This window comes from Sorex fumeus, unplaced genomic scaffold (assembly GCF_029834395.1).
Source record: "Sorex fumeus unplaced genomic scaffold, SorFum_2.1 ptg000187l, whole genome shotgun sequence".
Taxonomy (NCBI): Eukaryota; Metazoa; Chordata; class Mammalia; order Eulipotyphla; family Soricidae; genus Sorex; species Sorex fumeus.
The window spans coordinates 1,933,639-1,956,147 of NW_026606244.1; the positions used below are offsets into that span (position 1 = coordinate 1,933,639).

A 22,509-nucleotide genomic window follows, 5' to 3' on the forward strand; every position below is an offset into this window, starting at 1 on the left:
AGCGTGGTTCGGATCTGCCTGCTGGTTTGTGAATGAAAAGGACCTGCTGGCAAGTGGGTTGATTTTAGTAACTTTTAGACCCCATGGGCGTCTCAGCCTCCTGGCATACTGTTGGTTCTAGAACCGCAGGAGGGTACAGGAACCAGAGGAGGACTGAATTGGGAGCAGCGTGGGTAGGCAAGCCCCGGGGGCGGGGCAGGGCAGGGAGAGAGAGAGAGAGAGAGAGAGAGGGGCGCACAGTATTTGGGGGGGTGAGAAAGACAGGAGACTCAGCTCCTTCCGCTGGCCCCCGGTGGTGTGTGAGCGAGTATACTGTGGCCACAGCATGGAACCCAGGCCATGGGACCGCAGTCTCCGTGGTGGCCTCAGCAGTGGGCTGGGCACACACAATAGCTCCACAGCTGGACGCCCCCTCCCCCCAGGCTCTGGGAGGAACCCCCTAGAGGTGGAGCACCTGTGACCATGTGCTTTTGCTGACAGGTGTCTGTCGTCGTACTTCACGGTGAGAAACTGCTTCTGTGGTTGCAGCCCTTTGGATTCCCAGGAGACACTTTCTCAAGGGGGGGGGGGGGGTGGAAGAGGCGTCCCAGAAAGTGTCGCCGCTTGCTTGCTTTGCTTGCTTGGGGCTGAGAATGAGTGAGCCGAGAAATCCTACCTGGAGTCCATCCCTCCCAAGGGGGCGTGTGTCCCACCTGGCTGAGAGCATGTTCCCAGACAGACAGACGGACAGACAGCAGAGGGTGGCGGGTGGTTTCCGAAAGGCACAGATGCGGAGAGAGGTGTCCCCCACCTCCCTGGGCCTGACTGGAATCCCAGCTCTGCCACTCGCTCGTGCTGTGACGGATTGTGTACTGTGTAAGTCCCTTCCGCCATCCGTAAGACGCACTTACTTCATCCCGGTCAGTACCGTAGCGATTGTTGACAGGATGCAGTTAATTGAAACCTAGTCAATCTCTAGGACAGTGCTGGTGAGAGTCAGCACTGCGGCGGCTGTCTGTCTCCTGGGCTGATTTCTGTCTGTCTCACTCCCTCTCCTGACATCCTCAGCATGACAGTGAGGATGTCATGCGGAACGAGCTGTGGCTCTCGCTGTTCTTCCTGCCCACCCTCCGCCACTGGGAAGGACCCAGGTTGGACCTGGTTCCTAACTGCCTCTGTCTCTGGGGACACAGGGGCCCTGGAGTATTTGCTGATCTAATTAGGGTGCTAGAGGCCAGAGTGATAGCACAGCGGGGAGGGCATTTGCCTTGCACGAGGCTGACCCGGGTTTGATTCCCAGCATCCCATAGAGTCCCCTGAGCACTGCCAGGAGTAATTCCTGAGTGCAGAGCCAGGAGTGACCCAAAAAGCAAAAAGCAAAAAAAAAAAAAGGGTAAAAAATCACTAATCAGGGGGTTAATCCAGGGCACATCCCACTGTGAATGTTGGTCCCAGGCCTAATCTTGTCTGTCTTGTCTGTCCACGAAGATGGGCCCAATCTGGTTCAAGTGCTCTTCGGGGTTGGAGCCACAAGCGCCTCTGGGAAGGGTGACTAGGTCGGTGTGGCTCCATCCCAGCCTTACCTGTTCCTTCCTCCGGGAACATCCCACTGCCTGATGAGCCGTCGGTTGGACCCTTGACCTGCCTCCTGTCACTGCGTTCTGAATGACGGTTATTGGCACGAACTGGGCATTTGCAGTCCCCGACCCTGTTGTTAACCACTACCACACACACACGCTCTTGGGGGAGCCTCTAGAGTCAGTCTGATGGTTCCCCCCTGCACCCTGCTGAGGCTTAGGGATGCCAGCTCGCTCAGCCAAGGCTGCACTGTAGTGCACGCAGAGCTCCAGGCTCTCTGCCCCCGCCTGCCTGGGGATGGTGCCCGTGTGACGCCCTCGGGGCTTTTCTTGCCCCCTTGGCAATGTCTGGGCTGCTGGTCCCCAGGCCTGGCTTTGAGTGACAAATGACTGGACCAGGCTTTAGCGTGGTGCGTCCCCTTTGCTTTTCTGCCTAAGCGTTGCCCACATCCCAGGCATGGGGGTCCTGGCAGCCTCTGGTTCAGCTGCTCACGTCCAGGAGGCTATTCCCTGGGGCTCCCAGCCAAGGAGAGGGAACCCCCGTGTGGCTTTGGGAGGTGAGCCTGGCTGCAGTGCTCCTATCCATGGCAGGGTAGCGCGCCCCCGTCCCCCGCCCACTTCCTGATTAACGGGGCCGTGAGTTGGTCATGGGCTCATGTTAGCCTTTCACTCTCCATTAACCCAGATCCTCTAAAAGTCAGATTGTTTCTCACAGATTTCCTTTGCAATCAAGTCCCAAGCAGACCCAAGCCCATGCTGTCTAATGCCTCTGGTTCTCTGCCGCCGCCCCCCCCCCCGAAACCTTGGGAAAGGGGGGGTACAGGCCTGCCCACCTCTTAGCTACTGGTGCAGTATTTCTCTGCTAGGCGCTATGCGAATGAGCTGCTCCATGGAGCTCTTGGTGCTGTCTGGGTGCCCTCGGGAGAGAGGCCCCTTCCTTCCTTAGATACCTGTCACGTACCAAAGGTGGGACACTGAGTTTTTGGACAGCCACATGGGGCTAATGGCTACGGTGTTGGCCAGTGTAGAGCCGGAGAGAACAGGTGATCAGATCACTGAAAACCGGTAGGAACTTTCCGCTGTATTAGTAAGGGTGGAGTGGCTGGGTCAAGGGCTTCCAGGGGCAGGGACAAGTGCCGGAGTCACGACCCAAAGGGCTGAGTGCGTGCTTTAATGTGGGAAACCCAGGCTTGATCCCTGGTAACACTGGGTATCCCCCCACCCCCAAAGGCATATTAGGGAGAAGGAACAGGATATGTCTGACCTAGCCTGCTGGGGGCGGGGTGGTCGGGGAGAGCTTGCCTCAGTGGCTATTAGTGACCAAAGATCGGAAGGTGCTCAGGAGGACTCAGGGAGGTCTGCAGGGCTTGTGGGTGGAAGACAAGCCACAGGAGCAGATGGTCTGTGGTAGAAAAAAGCAAGAGTTAGAAATGCCTTGCTCTCCCTTGTTCTCTCTCTCTCTCTCTTTTTGGTTCACACCTGGCAATGCACAGGGGTTTCTCCTGGCTCTTGCACTCAGGAATTACTCCTGGCGGTGCTCAGGGGACCCTGTGGAATGCTGGGAATTGAACCCGGGTCGGCTGCATGCAAAGCAACCACCCTACCCACTGTGCAATCGCTACAGCCCCTCTCTTTGAAACCTTTAGAACTCTTACCACTTTAAAAGTTAAGTTAAAGGCCCTCCCGTTGATCATCGATTTGCTCGAGCGGGCCCAGTAACGTCTCCATTGGAGACTTTGTTGTTACTGTGTCTGGCATATCGAATACGTCACGGGGAGCTTGCCAGGCTCTGCAGTGCGGGCGAGATACTCTCAGTAGCTTGCCAGGCTCTCCGAGAGGGGTGGAGGAATCGAACTCGGGTCAGCCATGTTGGCCGCTTATAAGGCGAACGCCCTACCACTGTGGTACTGAATACAGGTTCAAGTCTGGGTGCTGAGGGCTTGGTGCCCACGTAGCCTCACCCAATTTCCCCCCAAGAAATGCCTTGGCTAGACACCCAGGAAATAGGAACTCCCAGGAAATTCATCTCTGATCTACAGCAGGCAGGGGTCTTATCTGTGTGTGTCAGGGAACCTCCTTACCATTGGGCAGGCCCCTTGTGTCTGGATTGTGGGAAAGAATTCAGGTATACTTGGAAGAGTTATGGCCACAAGTAAGGCGGCAATTGCCGTAAACGTCGTGTGGTGTATCTTTCATTCATTCATTCCACCCACACCGGCAGGTGCCCACTCAGACACTCTGGTAGGCGTTTAGGATACTGTGGAGGGAAAAAGGTCCCTGTGTGCATGGTGTCTGTCCAGTAGCAGGGACCCTCAGGCAGGCCGGTTATAGAAGCCCTGGCCACTACTTCTTCATAGTATGTATGGATTGCTCTTATTTAAGTATAATGCTCTCTTGTGGAGTGCGCGTGGCAAAGTATAATGTGCTCCTGGATCACTGTACAACTCAAACATGCTCTCCAAATCCAGTCATTCCATCTTGGGGTCCCAGATTCCTTAGTTCCAGAGTCAGGTCCTTAGATTGCCAAGTACTTAAGCTGTGGGCTCCTGGGAATGGCACGGAACTTGCTTTGTATTCTCCCAGGAATAATTCTGCCTGCATCCATGGTGTGTGTGTGTGGGGGGGGGGGGGGGGCGGAGTGTGTGAGTTTCTTCGCGTCATCATCCTTTAATAAGAAGAAACACACAGCTCCTTGTTGACACCCCAGCTTGTGGTCCCCACACCAATTCCTCCTTTGCTCATGAAAGAGCTTAAACAAAGTTTAATTCCCCAAGGCTGGGGGTGAGGAGGGGTTTCGAGGGAAGGGTGGAAAGTGATTTTTTTTTTAACCTACTCAAGGTCTTGTCCAAACGAGTTGTCACCAAAAAATGAAAGCCAGATGTTCGTTTAGTGTGAAATAAGTATGTGGCCAAGCTGTGGATTGAACCTGAGGTCTCCCTGGATGGTTGCCACGTGTGTCAGTAGCTGAACTCCCAGGTATCGGAGGCTCACATTCTTGCTCTTGTCTTTGAGCTGAGACCTAGCGTGCAGTTAACGTCCAAGCCACGCACTCCCAGCGTGATGCCCATGGCCTCGCGCATCGGATTCCAGCCAGCACTCTGAGCTGAGGGGGGCAGGAGTGGAGGCACGCTCAATTTAGGGTGAAAAGCAGAGACCCGTGTCCAGGAAAGGGGGTAAAACACCAATTCCGGTCCAGAGCACTGCCTTGAGCTTCTCGTAGAGGCATCTGCTTTTGTTGGGAGCCCCGGAACCCTCACGGGGCGCATCCCGCGGATAACCATCAAGGAATCGCAGATGTAGTCAGGGCCTCGGAGCAAAGAACAACCCGCTGGGGTTTAACGTTACACCCGGGTTCCTCCTGGAGTCAGATTCAGTGGTGAGCATTCAGCCAAAGGATGTGTTCTCGGTAATTGGCCAAACCTCCGTTGGAAGACAGCGTGGGGCAGGAGGATTTCTCTGCCCTGAGAGTTTTCTCACACTTTTTCAAGTGCTAGATACTATCAGTCGGGCTGATATTAGAGCTTCTGTGGAAGGCAGGGGAGGGGGAAAAAATGGCAAGGGGAAGGAAAAGCCAGAGTTGGAGCTCAAAGGGTTGGTGGGACCCAACACATTTAGATAAATAACCCTAGAAAAGAAGCCAGGCGGGACAAACCTCAGCACCCAGGAGAAAGAAGAAGGGGTTTAGGGAGGCTGCGGGTTCAAATCAGGGATGTCCAACCCCAGGCCGAGGAGGTGACATTTGGGCAGGAATGGCCCCTGGGAGGTCTGGATTCAGGCAGCAGCTCACAGATACAAGGCCAGTCCAGATGCCCAGTCCAGGGCTGGACTTTGAGACACTTTGAGAGCACCAACAGTAAGGAGGAGTGACCAGAGGCCGAACCTCATTCCTGAGGAACTTCTTTCTATGTGTCTGAGGTGCCGTATATGTAAATTGAAGATAATAGTTCATAACTCAGGGTTATTTAGGGGATAAAATAGATTATTCATTGTAAAGTGCTTGAAAGAGTGACACGCAATAAAGCTATTATTAAAATTTTTCAGGCAGGGATTTAGACATGAGGGAGCAAGCAAAGACACAGTTCCTAAAAGATGAATTTGATTCCAGGAGAAGTTTTCCCAGTCAAGGTTAAGTTGGCCTTTGAAATGTACCACTAATTTATTCATATATTCATCCAGTCTTTTCCTCTTTGGTCAAGAAATCTTTATTGAGCTCCTTTGATGTGGCAGACACTCATCAAAACTTAGGAAGGCAGAGACCATCGAAAGCAAGAGTCTGTTAACTGCATTCTGGAGGACTAAGGGCAGCCCACTGCCTATTTTTATAAATAAAGTTTTCTGGGAACTGTCTTGCCCATTTGTTGATGGATTAATTATGGTTGCTTTCATGAAGCACTGGCAAGATGGAATAGTTGAATAGCACCTGCAAAATCTTTTTTTTTTTTTTGCTTTTTGGGTCACACCTGGCAATGCTCAGGGGTTACTCCTGGCTCCACACTCAGGAATTCCTCCTGGCGGTGCTCAGGGGACCATATGGGATGCCGGGGATCAAACCCGGGTTGGCCGTGTGCAAGGCAAACGCCCTACCCGCTGTACTATCGCTCTAGCCCCAGAACCTGCAAAATCTTAAAGGGAGTATGACCTAGCTCTTTCTAGAAAATGGTTACTGACTCTTCTCCACAGAGTCCTTTCAGTACATCACTTGCCTTCTAATGAAAAAGTCAGGTAAAAATAGGAAATTGTAGTGCAGGGAAATTATTTCAGAGCTCCATAGGAGGGTGGGCTGGTGAGACAGTCTGCCTTGAAGGGATACATTCTCAGCTAAGACCTGGAGACTGGAAAGGAATTGATGATGTAGAGAAGGAGGAAAAAATATTCTAGAAACAGAAATATATATATATATATATATATATATATATATATATATATATCACTGTCACTGTCTTCCCGTTGTTCATCGATTTGCTCGATTGGGCCCAGTAACGTCTCCACTGGAGACTTTGTTGTTACTGTGTTTGGCATATCGAATACATCACGGGGAGCTTGCCAGGCTCTGCCGTGCGGGTGAGATACTCTCGGTAGCTTGCCGGGCTCTCCGAGAGGGGCGGAGGAATCGAACTCGGGTCGGCCATATTGGCCGCTTGCAAGGCAAACGCCCTACCCACTGTGCTATTGCTCCAGCCCATATATATATATATATATATATATATATATATTAGACCAAGAGGTGAGAGAGAGTGAAGGACATGCTCATGAACTGAACAAACATCATCATAGCTGGGAGGGTCGAGAACAGATACACAGGGATTTGTGGGTGGCATCAAGAAGTATTAATAGGGCACTGGAGCGATAGCACAGCAGGTAGGGTGTTTGTCTTGCACGCGGCCGACCTGGGCTCGATTTCCAGCATCCCATAGGGTCCCCTGAGCACTGCCAGGAGTAATTCCTGAGTGCAGGTCCAGGAGTAACCCCTGTGCACTGTCGGGTGCGACCCAAAAAGAAAAAAAAAGTGTTAATGGGTTTCTGAGAACAGCAGGACATTGCTGAAGAGTTTTCCACAGGAAAACCACCTAATGATACTCGTAGGAGGAGAGTAGTTGGTCTGAAATATGGAGGGCGGATTCAACTGAGTAGGAAGGTCAGGAGCAAGAACGGCGGGAGCTGGGCACTTGGCGGAACGCATTTATTAGTTCTCGGGGAAACCATGACATTCTGGATCAGGAAACTGACAAAAAAGAAAAAAAGATGGAGAGAATGTTTTGGAGACCTAAAGCACACCATGCGTGATCGCACCTGGGCATGGTCAGTGAAATGGGTGGGTGATGGATGAGGGCCACTCTGTTATGGGGCCACACAGACAACCGAAGTCTGGGTGGGAGACAGTGACAGTGGCCTGCATGCCTTGGGAGATCCATGAGGAGATGTCACTTTGCTTTTTCTCAGAGCAGCTCGTGCTAATCATTTATTCTGATTTTTTTTTGCTTTTTTTGGGGGGGTTACACCCAGCAATGCTCAGGGGTTACTCCTAGCTCTGTACTCAGGAATTACTCCTAGAAGTGCTTGGGGGACCATAAGGGATGCTGGGGATTGAACCCAGGTTGACCACATGCAAGGCAAACGCCCTACCCATTGTACGATCACTCCGGCCCCTTTATTCCGATTTTAAGATTGGCGGTGAAGACGTCAGCAATTTAAGCATCTCTACGAGCGTTTCCTAGGTAGGGGAAGCAAAGCTAAGGGCCCAGGGAAGCTGGACCCTAGTGGGCTCCCAGAGTCGCCGGGAGGCTGTGTCTGAAGTAGAGGAAGAGAGTGGGGGAGGAGGAGGGGTGGGCTTGGAGGGCTAGAGGGGTTGGAAGGTGGACAGTTCATGGAGGGGACACGTAGCCCAGGACAAGGACATTAACTTCCCGTGCTGGGAGAAATAGGAGCCAGTGGGGGGTTCTGGGCCAAAGGAATGACTTGACAGATGGGGGTTTTGAGAAGATCAAGTTGGCTTCTAGCAGGGAATAGTATGTGGGGAGCGAGCAGAGTCAGGGAAACAACCGCCCATGTGCGTGCAACTTCTCTGTGGCAGTCAATCTTCTCCTCTGTGCAGACAACCTCAGGATTTCAGTGGCATGCAGAAATATTTTTTCTCACTTCTGGTTCATGGGTTGGCTGACTTCAGCTCATCTCGCTACTCGGGCTTTGAAGCGAGGCCAGGATCTCCCATGTGACTTGCCATTCTCCTTGGGCCAATCGGCTGTTTCTTTTGTCCACCCATCGTTAGCCGTGGTCCCCTTCCACCACCATGCAGTCTCACACACACAGCGACCTTCTTCCTGTTCTTCCCCACTAACTCCCGTTTCTCTCCAACTCTTTGGCCCCGCATGAGTCCTGGTATTTCTTCCTCCATGCCAGTCCTGCACAAGAAATTTCAGAGACCAGTCCCCAAGAAGCAGACTTGCCCACTATGCCACTCATTTCTATATCTTTGTCATATTTTTTTTTTGCCAACCAATATAACCTTTGTACCATGATTTAACATTTCCATTCCTCTGACTCTTGGTTGTTTATTTTTTTTTTAGCTTTTTGGGTCACACCCAGCGATGCACAGGAGTTACTCCTGGCTCTGCACTCAGGAATTACTCCTTGTGGTGCTTGGGGGACCCTATGGGATGCTGGGAATCGAACCCATGTCGGCCGCATGCAAGGCAGACACCCTCCCCACTGTACTATCGCTCCTGCCCCATCCTCCGACTCTTAAATTTCGGCTTATTTTCCATCACCTGATTGAGAGTCATAGTGGCCTCAGGAGAGCTAGATTGCTCTGAAGGCATCCAGTACTGTCTGCTGGATGGAACGGATTGCATTGTGCTTTTAGGCCGCTAAGGTCTCTGCTGGTCTGGTCTTTGCTCCTCGGGAGACCCTCCCCACAAGCCCCACAGCTTCCAGCAAGCAGACACGCCTTCACTCTCCTCTCTGTGGGTTTCCTCTGATGGGCACTGAGCACTGATCCAGAGAAGCATCTGCCTACAGAACCTGGAAGTTTCCTTCGTCTCACTGCTTGGCCTTCCGGCTTCCGGGATGGCTGGAGTGCCCACCCCCCCCCTCCTTCCCCATCTCTGCTTTACTTCTTTTTCTTTTTTTCTCTTTTTTTTTTTTTTTTTGCTTTTTGGGTCACACCCAGCGATGCTCAAGGGTTACTCCTGGCTCTGCACTCAGGAGTTGCTTCTGGTGGTACTCGGGGATCCTATGGGATGCCAGGGATCAAACCCTGTTTGGCCTGTGTGCAAGGCAAACATCCTACCTGCTGGCCTCCACCACCAGGGGATTCTTTATCCTTCACTCTGTGTGAGAGCACAGTATTCTTTCTGAACCGTCCCACAGCAGTACCTTTGATCGTCTATTCTCACATTTTCCCTAGTTTCCATTTTCCAGATTTAAAATAATAATAATAATAATACTTAAATATTTTTTTCATTGCCATGAATAACAGAGTTACAGAGTTATTCATGACTGAGTTTCAGGCACACAGTGTTCCAGCACCTACCGCTTGACCCAGGTCCACTTTCCTTTGCCAGTGTCCTCAGTTTCCCTCCTGACCCCCAGCCTGCCTCTAGAGCAGGCAGTGTCCCTCTCTACCATCGTTCCATTTCCCAGCGTCTTCTGTCACCACATGTGCCACTGCCTGTCCCCTCTTGCCAAACTGTGACCTCTTTAAGGAGGGTCTTGCTGAATTTTTTTGTCCAAGAGAATGTCATCCAATGGGCAATTTACTAACTTGGCTTTTAAAATATGTGTTAGGTTGTTTTCGTGCACTGGAAACCAAACCAGGGCCTCGCCCATACGCAATATGTGTTCTACTAGAGCTTTGTCTCTGACCTGAATTTTTCTTTTTCTTTTTGGGCCACACCCAGTCGTACTCAGGACTTACTCCTGGCTCTGCAGTCAGATCATTCCTCACGGTGTTCTGGGGATCAAACCCTGAATGGCTGCATGTCAGGCAAATGCCATACCTGCCATCGTACCATTGCTCTGGCCCCTGGCCTGAATTTCTTCATTAATTTATATATTAAGTGACCTGCGTTGTACTAGTTCAGTAGGATCATGTGCGGTTTTGAGATAAGAGATTTTTGCTTTCTCCTCTTTCCTTCCTATCTTGCTTGTTCCAGGTAGGCAAACAGTTGACGCTTGCTAAATTTGCCATAAGATGATTTGCACAGGTAATACAGGAAGTGATTGAGGTTGGCAATGAAAATCGGTGCCAATTAAGATAGTTGGCTGTCCTGGGGTCTTTAAGGCCTAAACTTGTTTTATTTATTTTTAAAATTTATTATTATTATTATTATTAATTATTTTGGTCTTGGGATCACACCTGGTAGTGTTCAGGACTTACTCCTGGTTTCCTGCTCAGGGATCACTCCTGACGGTGGGACCATATGGGATGCTGAGGATTGAACCTGGGTCAATCACAGCAAGGCCTGCCACGCTGATTTTAAACAACAAAGGCTTCATGGTTTTGATTATTGAAGGCAAAGGAGGCTCTGTGTTTGGAGTTCTTTGACGCTGTTCCGGATCGAAAAGATGAAATTCGCGTTAGACAACTAGTTCTGCCTAGTCTACATTAGCTCAACATTTGGAGATGTGTCGAATTGTTTTCATGGTGGAACTGGTTGTGCGTGAGTGAGTGAGTGAGTGTGTATGTGTGAGTATGTGTGTATGTGTGTTTTGGAGAAAGAGAGCCATCCAGATGCCAACGTCTGGAATCTATTTGTGAAGATCATTGGTTCAGTCCACAGTGTGGGTCATTCACTTATTTCTTGCTAAGTGAACATCTGGGATTCCATTTGAGATGCGGAAAAGTTTGGATGGGCTCTCAAAGCCAAGGCGAGGATGGGGAACTGCTCGCCCGAGGTGGGAGTGAGAGGTGAGCGGGGACTTCTAAACTATTCTGCAGATTTCGGTGCAAATGCAATAGCCAGAGGGTTGAGAAGCCCTCCCCGGGCTGGAAAATCACTCAAGGAAAGGAATTAACCGAAGAAGATTCAATCAGATCAAAGCAATAATGTAATCTGAAAATTCTCCTCTTACTCCCAGTTTCCCTTTTCACCCCACAGTTCTAAATATAGCCAGGTAGCTAGCTTCCTTCTCTAGGGAAAAAGAAGCAAAACACGTGTACGCGCGCGCGTGCGCGCGCACACACACACACACACACACACACACACACACACACCACAATCTTGGACCTGAACAAGGAAGGAAATGCTCTGAGAAAGTAAAATTCTAATTAGTTATAGATGAGAATTGGTCACAGATAATTATTCCACATTCCTTGGCTCATGCCTGAGAAGGTTTAAAGGCTCTTTTTTCGTTGTTGTTAGACATAGAGTAGATATCTAGATAAACACACGGAGAAGCACCGTCATTAACACATCTTGCAGTGTGTGAGGGTTTAGAACAAAAATGAAAAGGGAATTTGTCATTCACAAGCTTGGAATGTTGGAATTTTTCTTTTTTTTTTCTGTCAGACCTCTTCTTCTTCTTTTTTATTTCTCTTTATTTTTTTTCAACTTTAAATTTTCTAGAACAAAAGAAAAGGCCAGTGGGTTCAGACAGGATCCTTTTCAACAGGACTCAAGAAAATAAATTAACCAAAGGATGAACTTCCATAAAATGTGTGCCACGTTGCACCTGCCCTCCGTGACATCCATCCGCCAGCCAGAAGATTTCTCCTTCAGTTTGCATCTGTCAGTTTCCAACTTGTGTGTTGAAATGAGCAACAACTGTTGAGACTGGCTGGGAGACCCAGTTGAAGAGTCTAGTATAATCCAGAAAGAAAGAGGAAGGTCCGTGGTGGGATGTGCTCAGACCATCCCATTTAGAACCAGCTTTGTGCCATCGTTTGGGGTTACTGGAGCTAGCACAGCGGGTGGGGCATTTGCCTTGCACGTGGCCGACCCGGGTTCGATTCCCAGCATCCCATATGGTATCCTTGATCACTGCCAGGAGGAATTCCTGAGTGCAGCGCCAGGAGTAACCCCTGTGCATTGCCGGGTGTGACCCAAAAAGCAGAGAGAGAGAGAGAGAGAGAGAGAGAGAGAGAGAGAGATCATCATAGCTGCCTAGCAGATATTTCTCTTGGTTCCTGGTTAGAGACGCCTTGACGTTTACCGTGGGCTCCTCTGGTCCTGCCTTGATGTCCAGAGTTGTGTTTACAGGGTCCCACAGCTCCAAGGCTGCCCTGCGTCCCCCGGGCTCTGTGAGCTCTTAGACTTTGAGCCACTGACTCGTCCCCCTGCTCACGGGCTGTCATCCACTTAGCAACATGTGTCTTTGCCCCCGTAGGACACGGTAGCGAAGGATCGCAGGCCCAGTAGCTCGCCTCCGACAGCCGGTGCCCCTTGCAGTTCTGAGGGCTGCCAGGTCACCCTCCAGACTCTGTTGAGGGCCCTCCTGAAGATTGCACCTCACCACGTCCTCAGCTGCGGAAGAGGCAAGGGCTCTTGAGAAGGCCCAGGAGTCTCTCGAAACGGCCACAGTTCCGTTCACGAAGGCTCTGCCCTCACGTGCCAGTGGGCTCCCGGAGGCTCCACTTCCTTATCATTGTGAGGATTTCAACAAATGAACGTGGAGTGGGAGAGTTGGGGGTGCCCCTCCCCCATGCACACACAGACAGCCTCCTTCACCTCCTTCACCAGCCTGGGTTTTTTGGGGACCACTTTCATAATGACTGTAAGCGGGTTCCCTCGGGCCCCTTGACCACAGTTACCTGGATAAATCCTAACCTTGGCTGAGGTTCCGGTCTCGAGTTGTTTGCACCCTCTCTCGCCCAGACACCTTGGACATGACGGAGGAATAAACACGTGCTTCCGATTTTTGTAAAATCTCGCTTTCAACTCAGGATGGCTAACCTCCAGGGACCTCGGGTTCCCCTCCACGCCCTCCCGCCTCTCTCACCTTCTCTCCTCAGTCATCCAACACCTCATTGTGTTCTCCCCTCGCTGAGAACCTCGCCTCCTGTTTCAGGAAGAAAGTGGCCAGGAAAGACCTGGTCCAGATGATAGCTGCCCTACCCAGGGGCTCACCTCGCCCTTCTAGCTCTTGCCTGGGCCACTAGTAGTTGGCCCAGGTCACTAGTGGTGGTCGAAGGTCATCGCCGGCCCTCCTGTCCTCGAACTTCCCATCTTGCCTTGCACGGGAGCCTCATTCTAACAGCCAGATGGACCCTCACCCGCCCCCCTCCCTTCCCGGTCATTCCCATCAGCCAATAAAATACACACACGTGTTGCGGTTCCCCCTATCTTGGAGACGTAAAAGCAGCTGAATCTGGACTCTGTGTCCATGGCTAGATGTCACCCGGTATCGGTGCCCCTTTGTAGCAGAACCCGGCCCCCCCATTATTCTTTCTTTCTCTTTGATTTTCTCCTCCCGCTCTTCCTTGAACCTCGATCTGGGTTCTCTCCCGAGTTCACCACTGCGCCCCACATCTCTGCAGCCTCCCCCTCATCTCCCGGGTCTCCTGGCCACATTGAGGCACCATCTCTCCTCCCTCCCCGCCAAGCCCCCTCCCACCGATTCTCCTCTCTTGGCTTCTCCTCCACACCTGGACGCCGAGTCCTTTCCTCTCCTTCCTGCATCTCCGCCAGATGGTACAGCCCAGGGCCAGTACCACTGCCTTCTCCTCCTCCTCCTCCCCCTCCTCCCCCTCCCCCTCCTCCTCCCCCTCCTCCTCTTCTTTCTCCTCCCCCTCTTCTCTTCCCTCTTCCTCCTCCTCCTCATCTTCCTCCTCCTCTTTCTTCCTTTTTCTTCCTCTTCTTCTCCTTTGGCAACTCCAGCTTCCTGGCTTGCTCTTATCCCTGACTGCACATCCCGCCATAACTGCACATCCAGTTGTCTGCCGGGGACCCACCCCAGAGAGAGAGAAATAGACAGGCATATCAGATTTAACATGTCCAAGTCTGCCCCGCCCCCAACGCTGTTCCCTCATGGCAGGTAGCAACAGTTGGTGAAGTTTTCTGTGCACCCGCTTGCACCCTGGCACCGTCTTTGAGTCCCTTCGTTCTCACCCCTCACCTCAAATCCACTGACAAACCCTGTTTGTGTCGCACCTTCCTTTTACTTCCAGATGAACCCCTCTGGGCTGTGGTCCTGAAAGCAGGGCCAACAGGATTCCTCGAGGAGAGAGGAGCTTCAGCCCAAAACCAAAAGAAGGTGCAAGACAGCCAGGCAGTTGGGTTAGAGAGGACCACCAAGTCAATGGTGGTTGGAGGGATCATTCAGGATGGATGGGAGATGCGTGCTAAAAGTAGATAAAGGACCAAACGTGATGGCCTCTCAGTCTCTGTATTGCAAAGGATAATGCCCCCAAGGAGGGAGGGATGGAGAGAGAGAGAGAGAGAGAGAGAGAGAGAGAGAGAGAGAGAGAGAGAGAGAGAGACAGCCATAGATGCAGGGGGTGACTTGGGGTGGAGTTGGCAGGAGGGATACTGGGGACATTCATTTGTTTGAGTGGGCTCAGTAACATTGTGAGACTTGTTGTTCCTGTGTTTGGCATATCGAATACGTCACGGGGAGCTTGCCAGGCTTTGCCGTGCGGGCGAGATACTCTGGGTAGCTTGCCAGGCTCTTCAAGAGGGGCGGAGGAATCGAACTCGGGTTAGCCTCGTCTGCCATGTGCAAGGCAAATGTCCTACCTGGTGTATTATAGCAGGAACATTGATGGTGGCAAATTCACACTGGTGGGGACATTGGTGGTGAGAAATTCACACTGATGGAGGGATGGGTGCTCAATCATTGGATGACTGAAACTCAATCATAAAAGCTTTAGAACTGTACCTCACGGTGATTCAATTAAAAACAAAAAAGCGACAAAGAATAGTGGACAGCGCGGGTGGCCTCTGCCTCCCTTCCTCCTCCGAGACCCTGGTTTTGTGTGACTTGGTGATGGACAGGCCCTGCGCGTGGCTATGGAGGTCAGGCCCTCTGTGTTGCTTTTGTGTGGTGCAGGTGTTTGCTCGTTGCTACTCCTACCCTTGTTGATCAATAGTCTTTCGCGAGGAGAAATAAATCTCGTGTATTTCTGGCCTCCTGGAGCATCTAGGGATGACGATGACAGACACAGAGACTGTAACCACTGCCACTTCCTTAGCCTTGAGAGGTACCACACAGCTCCGGCAGTTGCAAAACCTCTCAGGTAACTTCCTGAGATACGGGTTCTGCTACTACATCATAATTAGTCTTCCAAAAATAAACTTTAAGCTACCTTTAAAAACTGGTACTCAACTCAGCAGGAGAAGGCTTTAGGAAGAGAATTGTAGACTGAAACAACAGAGTTATTTTTCCTACAGAAATGTCAAAAAGTAAAAGTTTCCTTTATAAATTACGATTAGGGCATTATGAAGTCACACACTAAAAATAACAGACTTTCAGAGCCAGGCAGAAGCCGACATAAATGTCACTGAGCAAATGATGAATTCCATGGGAGACAAGACTCAGGTCAACTTTCTTCAGAACCAGCGCAGTAAATTGTGGCTTGGCCCCTTGATGCTATTCTAAGTAAAGCTGCCACTGAAAACTTAGAGAAATAATTTTAATAAAACAGAATCGTAATGGCCAAGAGCAGTCTCCCAGCTGAGAGGAACTTTGGGAGGTTGGGCTTTCTTCTTACCATCTCAGATCAGTCCAGTGGTGAAAACCAGCACCCATCACGAATCAGGTTCCATACTGAAAGGATGTAAGTTGTACCCAATCTGCATTGTTAAAAAAAAAAAATGGCATAGGGTCCAGAGCTATTGTACAGCAGGGAAGGTGTTTGCCCTGCACGTGGCTGACCCAGGCTTGATCCCCAGCATCCCATAGGGTCTTCCAAGCACCGCTGGGTGTAATTTCTGAGTGCAGAGCCATGAGTTAGTCCTGAGCATCACTGCGTGTAACCCAGAAAGCCAAAAAAAATTTGCAAAATAGGAAGGCCTGAATTTGACATGATAGGAGACCACGAATGTGTGAGGCTGGCAAATCCTACAGGGAGCAAGTGATAGAAACAGCTTCGATCCAGGGCTCTCTGGCTTGTGACACCACAGAATCCCACCTCTTGGCTGAGCGGCAAGGCCCTGCCCTTCCAGAGCCTTCCATCACCAGAGTCCCAGCTCCCAGGGACCTTTGAATCCTCCACCTCCTTCCCCAGGCAGCCTGGACTAGCTATTTTCACTCTGATACCCTAATACTCGAGCCAGCCTCCCACCCACCCACCATGTCTGTCCTCTACCACATCTGACATTCTGAAAGGAGGGGACTGCATCTTCCTTGTCTTTGTTTATTTTAAAAAAATGATTGAAAATCCGGAATGAAGGGTGGGTGGTTGGTTGGATGGATGGATGGATGGATGGATGGATGGATGGATGGATGGACAGATGGGTGCATGGGTGGGCAGATGGGGGAATGGATGAATGGGTCGATGGGTGGATGGATGAGTGGGTGGGTGGGTGGGTAGGTGACGAATGCATGGGTGGACAGGTGGTGGTTAGGTAAGTGGGTGAATGATGGTGGGGCAGGTGGGTGAATGACTAGAGGAGTGAATGGGTAGATGGGTGGTCATTGAACAAAAGGTGAATGGTTGGATAGGAAAGTGGAGAAATGAACGGTTAAACACATCGACAAATTCAGCAAAGTGCCAGAAACCTCTCAGTACCTTTAGGGAAGCTTTCAGGGGGCCGCAGAGATGGGCATTGGCCTGTGAATCGTCATACTTCGGGCTAAGACAGAGTTAGCAATTTGCAGCCGGCAGCGACCAATAAGTTTTTGACTTTGGTGCTTTCTGCTCTTACGGCAGGAAACTGAAAAGGTGTCGAGCAAGAGGGGACATCCGGTGGGCTTCAGCCCATCATTGGTCTGGCCCATGGGGTACCTGTGGACCTCTTTGAGGCGCCCTCATAGCTGAACCCATCAGTCTTATCTCTCCAACCGAGTCACCGTAGAGTTATTTTCTGCTTGAGCAAGGCAGGGAGACTCCCGCCTCTCGACCTGGGGTACCACAGCATGAGTGACGGAGGGTGTCTGGGACAGCTGCTGCTGTCTGGCCCGTGTGTTCAGAGCCATTTCCTCCACGTTGGATATTGGGTTGTAAAGTAGAAGGCAACCAGGAGACATAACCTGTAAACAGCGTATTGGTCATCCCTTACACAAGACGTAATGGCGTAATGGCTCCAGGATGAGATACAACAATCTTCATACTTCCTTTTTAAGGAAATCCGTTTTGGTCATTTCTCATTAATTAATCCTAACAGGCAAGACAAAATAAATCATTTGGGGCCTGCTATTGGGGCAGTCCTGGGCGATGGTGGTTGGGAGAATAGAAAATCATGGAGATAGCACTGTCACACTGTCCTCCCATTGTTCATTGATTTGCTCGAGTGGGCACCAGTAACATCTCCATTGTGAGACTTGTTGTTACTGTTTTTGGCCTATCGACTACATCACAGGGAGCTTGCCAGGCTCTCCGAGAGGGATGGAGGAATCGAACCTGGGTCAGCCGCGTGCAAGGCAAATGCCCTACCTGCAGAGCTATCGCTCCAGCCCAGTGGTGGTGGGAGTGGTATTAGAATATTGACTATAATAAATCAATGGGAACAATTTTATAAAAATGAATTTTTTTTTAAAGAGCACATTTCCTCACACTCTGTTTCCTGTTAGGAACTGCTCTGACAGCATGAAATGGGAAGGGCTCACCTCTTTGAGGAAGATCTCCCGGACCCCCCCAACTCGGTTAACTAAGTAAACACGAGTAAATCCCGGAATGAACTGGAAAGGAAACCTCACGTCTGCGTTCTTGTGATAGGGAGAACCAGCATGCGGCCCGCCCAAGCCGAAGTGGAAAGACCCCGAGGCTTTTGGGAACGGAGCCCGGCCCGGCCTCCCTGGCACCCCCCCCCCCCCCATTGGGGGCTGATGAGGCAGCGGGCGGAGGGCACCATTGGCTGAACTCGGTTGTGTTTTTATTTTTGTCCGGCCGCAAATACCGGCAAAGAACTGAAAACGATTCCTTCCCTCGCCGGAGCCTTGGCGCCCAACGGGTTTTATTTTTAGCTTCAACTCTGGTTTTGAAAGCTTTTAGCATGCTAAACACCCCAACCCGTGCTGGCAGCCGGGGGCCAGATTTTAGGATTTCTGCCGGGACTGAAGTGTCTGAGCAGCACTCACCAGGCTTTGTGCAGCTGTGACAATAGAGGGTGGGTCCAGACAGAACCACAGCGAGAGAGACTCGGTTCTGCCTTTGGGACCTTAGGGACCTCCAAGAGAGTCTTTTCAGGGAGGGAGACGGTCCTCGGGCTAGGGTGGAGGAGGTGGTGACCTTGGATGAAAGGAATCAAATGGGAGACAGAAGAAAGGGAAAGGAGGAGGCCAGTAACGCTCGCACTGCATTCAGACCACCAGGGTTCAAGTCCCGCCTCCACCACCTCCTGACACCCTCGGCTCAGATGCTCCCAGTCCCGGGGCCCCGTTGGGTGGGGCTGGGATATTTATAAGGCCCCACCATCACTGCCTTCTTGACATGCTCTCAGCCCAGTGGGAATAAGCCCCGGGCTTATTTATTCTTACTAAGCTCCTCAAAGGTAAAGGTGAAGGCCCTCCCATTGATCTTCGATTTGCTAGAGCGGGCCCAGTAACGTCTCCATTGGAGACTTTGTTGTTACTGTGTTTGGCATATCGAATACTCTCGGTAGCTTGCCGGGCTCTCCTCAAAGGCTGGCCACAACCCAGTGACTTTGTCGGGCTCCCACAGTAAGAGCAAAGCTCAGTCAGACCCTCCCCAGGCCAGACCCATTGATGCTGCTGTGTCTTCTCCAGTGTGGAGGGTTGCATGGTGCTCGGGGGACTTGCCACTGACTGCTCTACAGGAGAACTGGACCCCCCTCTCCCTCCCTCACCATCCCCTTCTTGCGCTCTGCCTTCTGCTCCCCCTGCCTTCTCCCTTAGCAACAGAAATGCACCAGAGTAGATGCCGGGGTGGGGGTGGGGGTGGGGGTGGGGGGAGCGACCAGAATCCAGAAGAATGCCTGTCGTTCTTTTTTAAAAAAAAAAAATATTTACTTTTATTGGGCTGGAGTGATATAGCATAGTGGTAGGGCATTTGTGTTGCGTGCAGCCGGCCCGGCTGACCCGGGTTCGATTCCTCCGCCCCCTTGGAGAGCCCAGCAAGCTACCGAGAGTATCTCGCCCGCACGACAAAGCCTGGCAAGCTGCCCGTGACGTATTCGTTATGCCAAACACAGGAACAACAAGTCTCACAATGGACACGTTACTGGGCCCGCTCGAGCAAATCGATGAACAGTGGGAGGACAGTATAGGGCTATATTTACTTTATTAACCTGTCATTGTTTTACAATTTTTTGGAATTTCAGGAAATTAGTTCTACTTATCTCTATGTGGAGCTCCAAAAGTTGGAATGTGTGTTTTGCATAGTGGAGACCCTCCCCTATCATTCCCCCACCCCCCTTTAATAAAAGAGCACCTGTTAAAGTTATGGAAACAAAGAGGGGGCTTGGAGCTGCCAGGGTCAGTGAAGGAGGGGGCAAGGGGAGCGACTGTGATGGATGAAGCATTTGATCCTGCAGGATGCCCGTGTCTTAAGATCGACAGTGTGAATGGACTCAATGCTCCTGAATGGTACATGTAAAAATGGTTTACATTGGCTGGAGCGATAGCACAGTGGTAGGGCGTTTGCCTTGCAAGCTGCTGGCCCGGCTGAGCCGGGTTCAATTCCTCCGCCCCTCTCGGAGAGCCTGGCAAGCTACCGAGAGTATCTTGCCCACACGGCAGAGCCTGGCAAGCTCCCCGTGACGTATTCGATATGCCAAACACAGTAACAACAAAGTCTCACGATGGAGACGTTACTGGGCCCGCTCGAGCAAATCAACGAACAACAGGGGGACAGTGCTACAGTGCTACGTTGACTTAAGCATGGTGTGTGTGCGTGCATGCGCGTGTGTGTGTGTGTATGTGTGTATGTGTGTGAGCACAACTTGAAACACACTTGTGTTTAAGATCACTGGGAGCCCTGCTGTGGTAGTCAAACCACTGTCAGGCTGGAGCAGGGCATGAGGCCCCTTCAGTGGCTTTCCAGTTGGAGACCCTCGCACCCCCCCCCCCCCCGCCCCTTACGCACGTGCGCGCACACACACACCAGACACCAGGCCCTGAAGGTCGTGCCACATGCATGCTGAGGACTGTCCACCTCCTCCCTCACCTGCTCTGCCCTGTTTTGTCTCTTAGTTGCCCGGCCCTTAAAAGTGTTTTCCTTCCCCAGGGTGGGACAGGAATGGAGGGGAGAGCAGGCTCACACCCATGGGACCGACCGTGTGTGCTTGGAACAGTGGAATAGCCTGGATCCGGGTGTTGACGTGGGATTGGACGAACCAGACAGGGCTCACACCCAGCGGGGAAACTGAGTCAGACTGTCAACATGGCTTTTGCTCTGGAGGATTTGGTGACGTGGGACTCTGTGGGGAGGAGGTTCGAGAATGCTGACTTGGGCTTTCCCTGATCACGCTGAGAAGTGCAGGGGCTCGTGCGGATCAGGACCCCAGTTGGCCATGCTCTCCCAGGAGAAGTGCAGCCAGGGTTGGGGGCACCTTCAGGTGATTTTCTTTCCGGTGGGTGGTAGTACTGGGTATTCTTGGGGCAGGAGATGGGGGTAGCTCAGATCAGGGTTGGAGGGGAGAGGGGGGTTCTGTGCCCGGCACCCTGGGCCAAGTTTTGTCCTCAGCTAGCCCGACACACAGCAAGAGCAGTGCCCAGGGCCCATGAATATATTTTTATTTCTTTTAAAATTAGAAGAAGGAAAATCATACTGGATATAGCGATATCACAATGAGCGATGTCAGAATGTTTGTTTTATCCCAACATGGTTATAAAACATATTTCTTTTCCTTTTTGGGTCACACCTGGTGATGCACAGGGGTTACTCCTGCCTCATGCACTCAGGAATCACTCCTGGCGGTGCTCGGGGGACCCAGTGGGATGCTGGGGATTGAACCCGGTTCAGCCACATGCAAGGCAAAGGCCCTCCCCACTGTGCTATTGCTCCAGCCCCTAAAATAGAATTTTAAAGTGGGAATGGAGGGAAAGAGCTCATCCGGGCCAGTCGCCCGGTCCAGGAGTGCCCAGCTGCTGCCCTTTGACCCGCTTACCACCTACACCTGCCCTCCTTCCCGTGACCACCCTCACGCCATCTAGGATGGCAAATGTTTGCTCTGGTACTTTATCTCTTCTTCTGGTCCTGGTTCCTGTGCCAGCTCTGTCATTTGACAGTAGCCACTTGGACCCCGGAGGCAGGAGGAGGGAGTTTTAGAAGCCTTGTCTGAGGTCCAGGAAAAGAGTGCGTTGGTGAATTAGTGATGTATGTCAGAGGCTGCCGTGGGGTCGCGTCCGAATGACCTCTGCCTTTCCCAGCTCCTCTGAGCTCCCTACGAGCCCCACCCCAATGGAGATGCCTGCTACAGCGTTCCCCAGGCCGGGGGGGGGGGGCGGGGGGCGCGGGGTTGGGGGAGCTGCAGCCTCTGAAGACCTGTGACCTGGTGGATGGGGGGACCGTGTCTGTGAATCCACTTGGTCCCAACTGAATGTCCCCATGACATCTTCTCATTCCCTTTCTCTTTTCCCCCCTCTTGTCTCCTCTGCAGGCGCCTGAACAAGAATAAGCTCCAGGTCCTTCCAGAATTGCTTTTCCAGAGCACGCCGAAACTCACCCGACTGTGAGTAGCCGCGTACGCCGCTCCGTATCCGTCACTCTCTGGGCTGTGTTGTTCACGCGGAGCGTGTGCTCGCCTGGGTCCGCGTTGCCCTGTGGGAGGTGGCGCTCGGCAGAGAGATGAGAATGAGGACGGGGACGGGGCAGGGTCCCCGTCCACTCCACTGCCGGCCGCTGAGAACTTGTGCCTCGTGGGAGGGAGGAGGAAGGAAACTTCCATTTAACCCAGGCCCCAGGCAATGCCCTGGAGGTGGCATCTGAGTTGAGTCGTTATCTGGGCACTGGGGTTGCCCCGTGGTGCTCGGGGCCCGCTTCTGACTATGACCAGTCTAGGCAATTCTGCATCTGCAGGTGTGGGATTCTGTGGGGGGCAGGGGACAAGCACCTCAGCTTTCCTCCAAATATCCTGGAATAATCAAGGCTCTGAGGATGGAAAAGCGCCGAGAGGCGTCGGCACACGCAAGGACTCAGAAGTCGAAGGCCCGGGGGTGCTCTCGGGGGTCGGGGAAGGTTGTGATTCATGGATTGCGGGTGTCAGAACTTGCTGGCAGCCAGCCACCCTGTGGCTCAAATCTCAAAATCCTTCTCGAAGGGACCCGTGTGGATTTCGATCTGAACCTGGGTGCCCCAAGGCTCCACTCTGAGTGGAGTCAGCCCAGCAGCTGGCCGGTGAGGTCTGCAATCTGGCTAGTGACCTGGCTCCCAATGCCTTGGGGTCAGCTTGAGCGC

General features: G+C 51.9%; 1 protein-coding gene across 1 annotated transcript in view; it reads left to right on the forward strand.

Annotated features, from left to right (window-relative positions):
• The window catches only part of SLIT3 (slit guidance ligand 3), a 514,410-nt gene that overhangs the window by 87,087 nt on the left and 404,814 nt on the right, over positions 1–22,509 (forward strand). Inside the window, exon 4 of the mRNA XM_056107963.1 lies at positions 21,713–21,784. Coding sequence (XP_055963938.1) covers positions 21,713–21,784 — 72 coding nt within the window. The remainder of the gene's footprint in view (positions 1–21,712; positions 21,785–22,509) is intronic.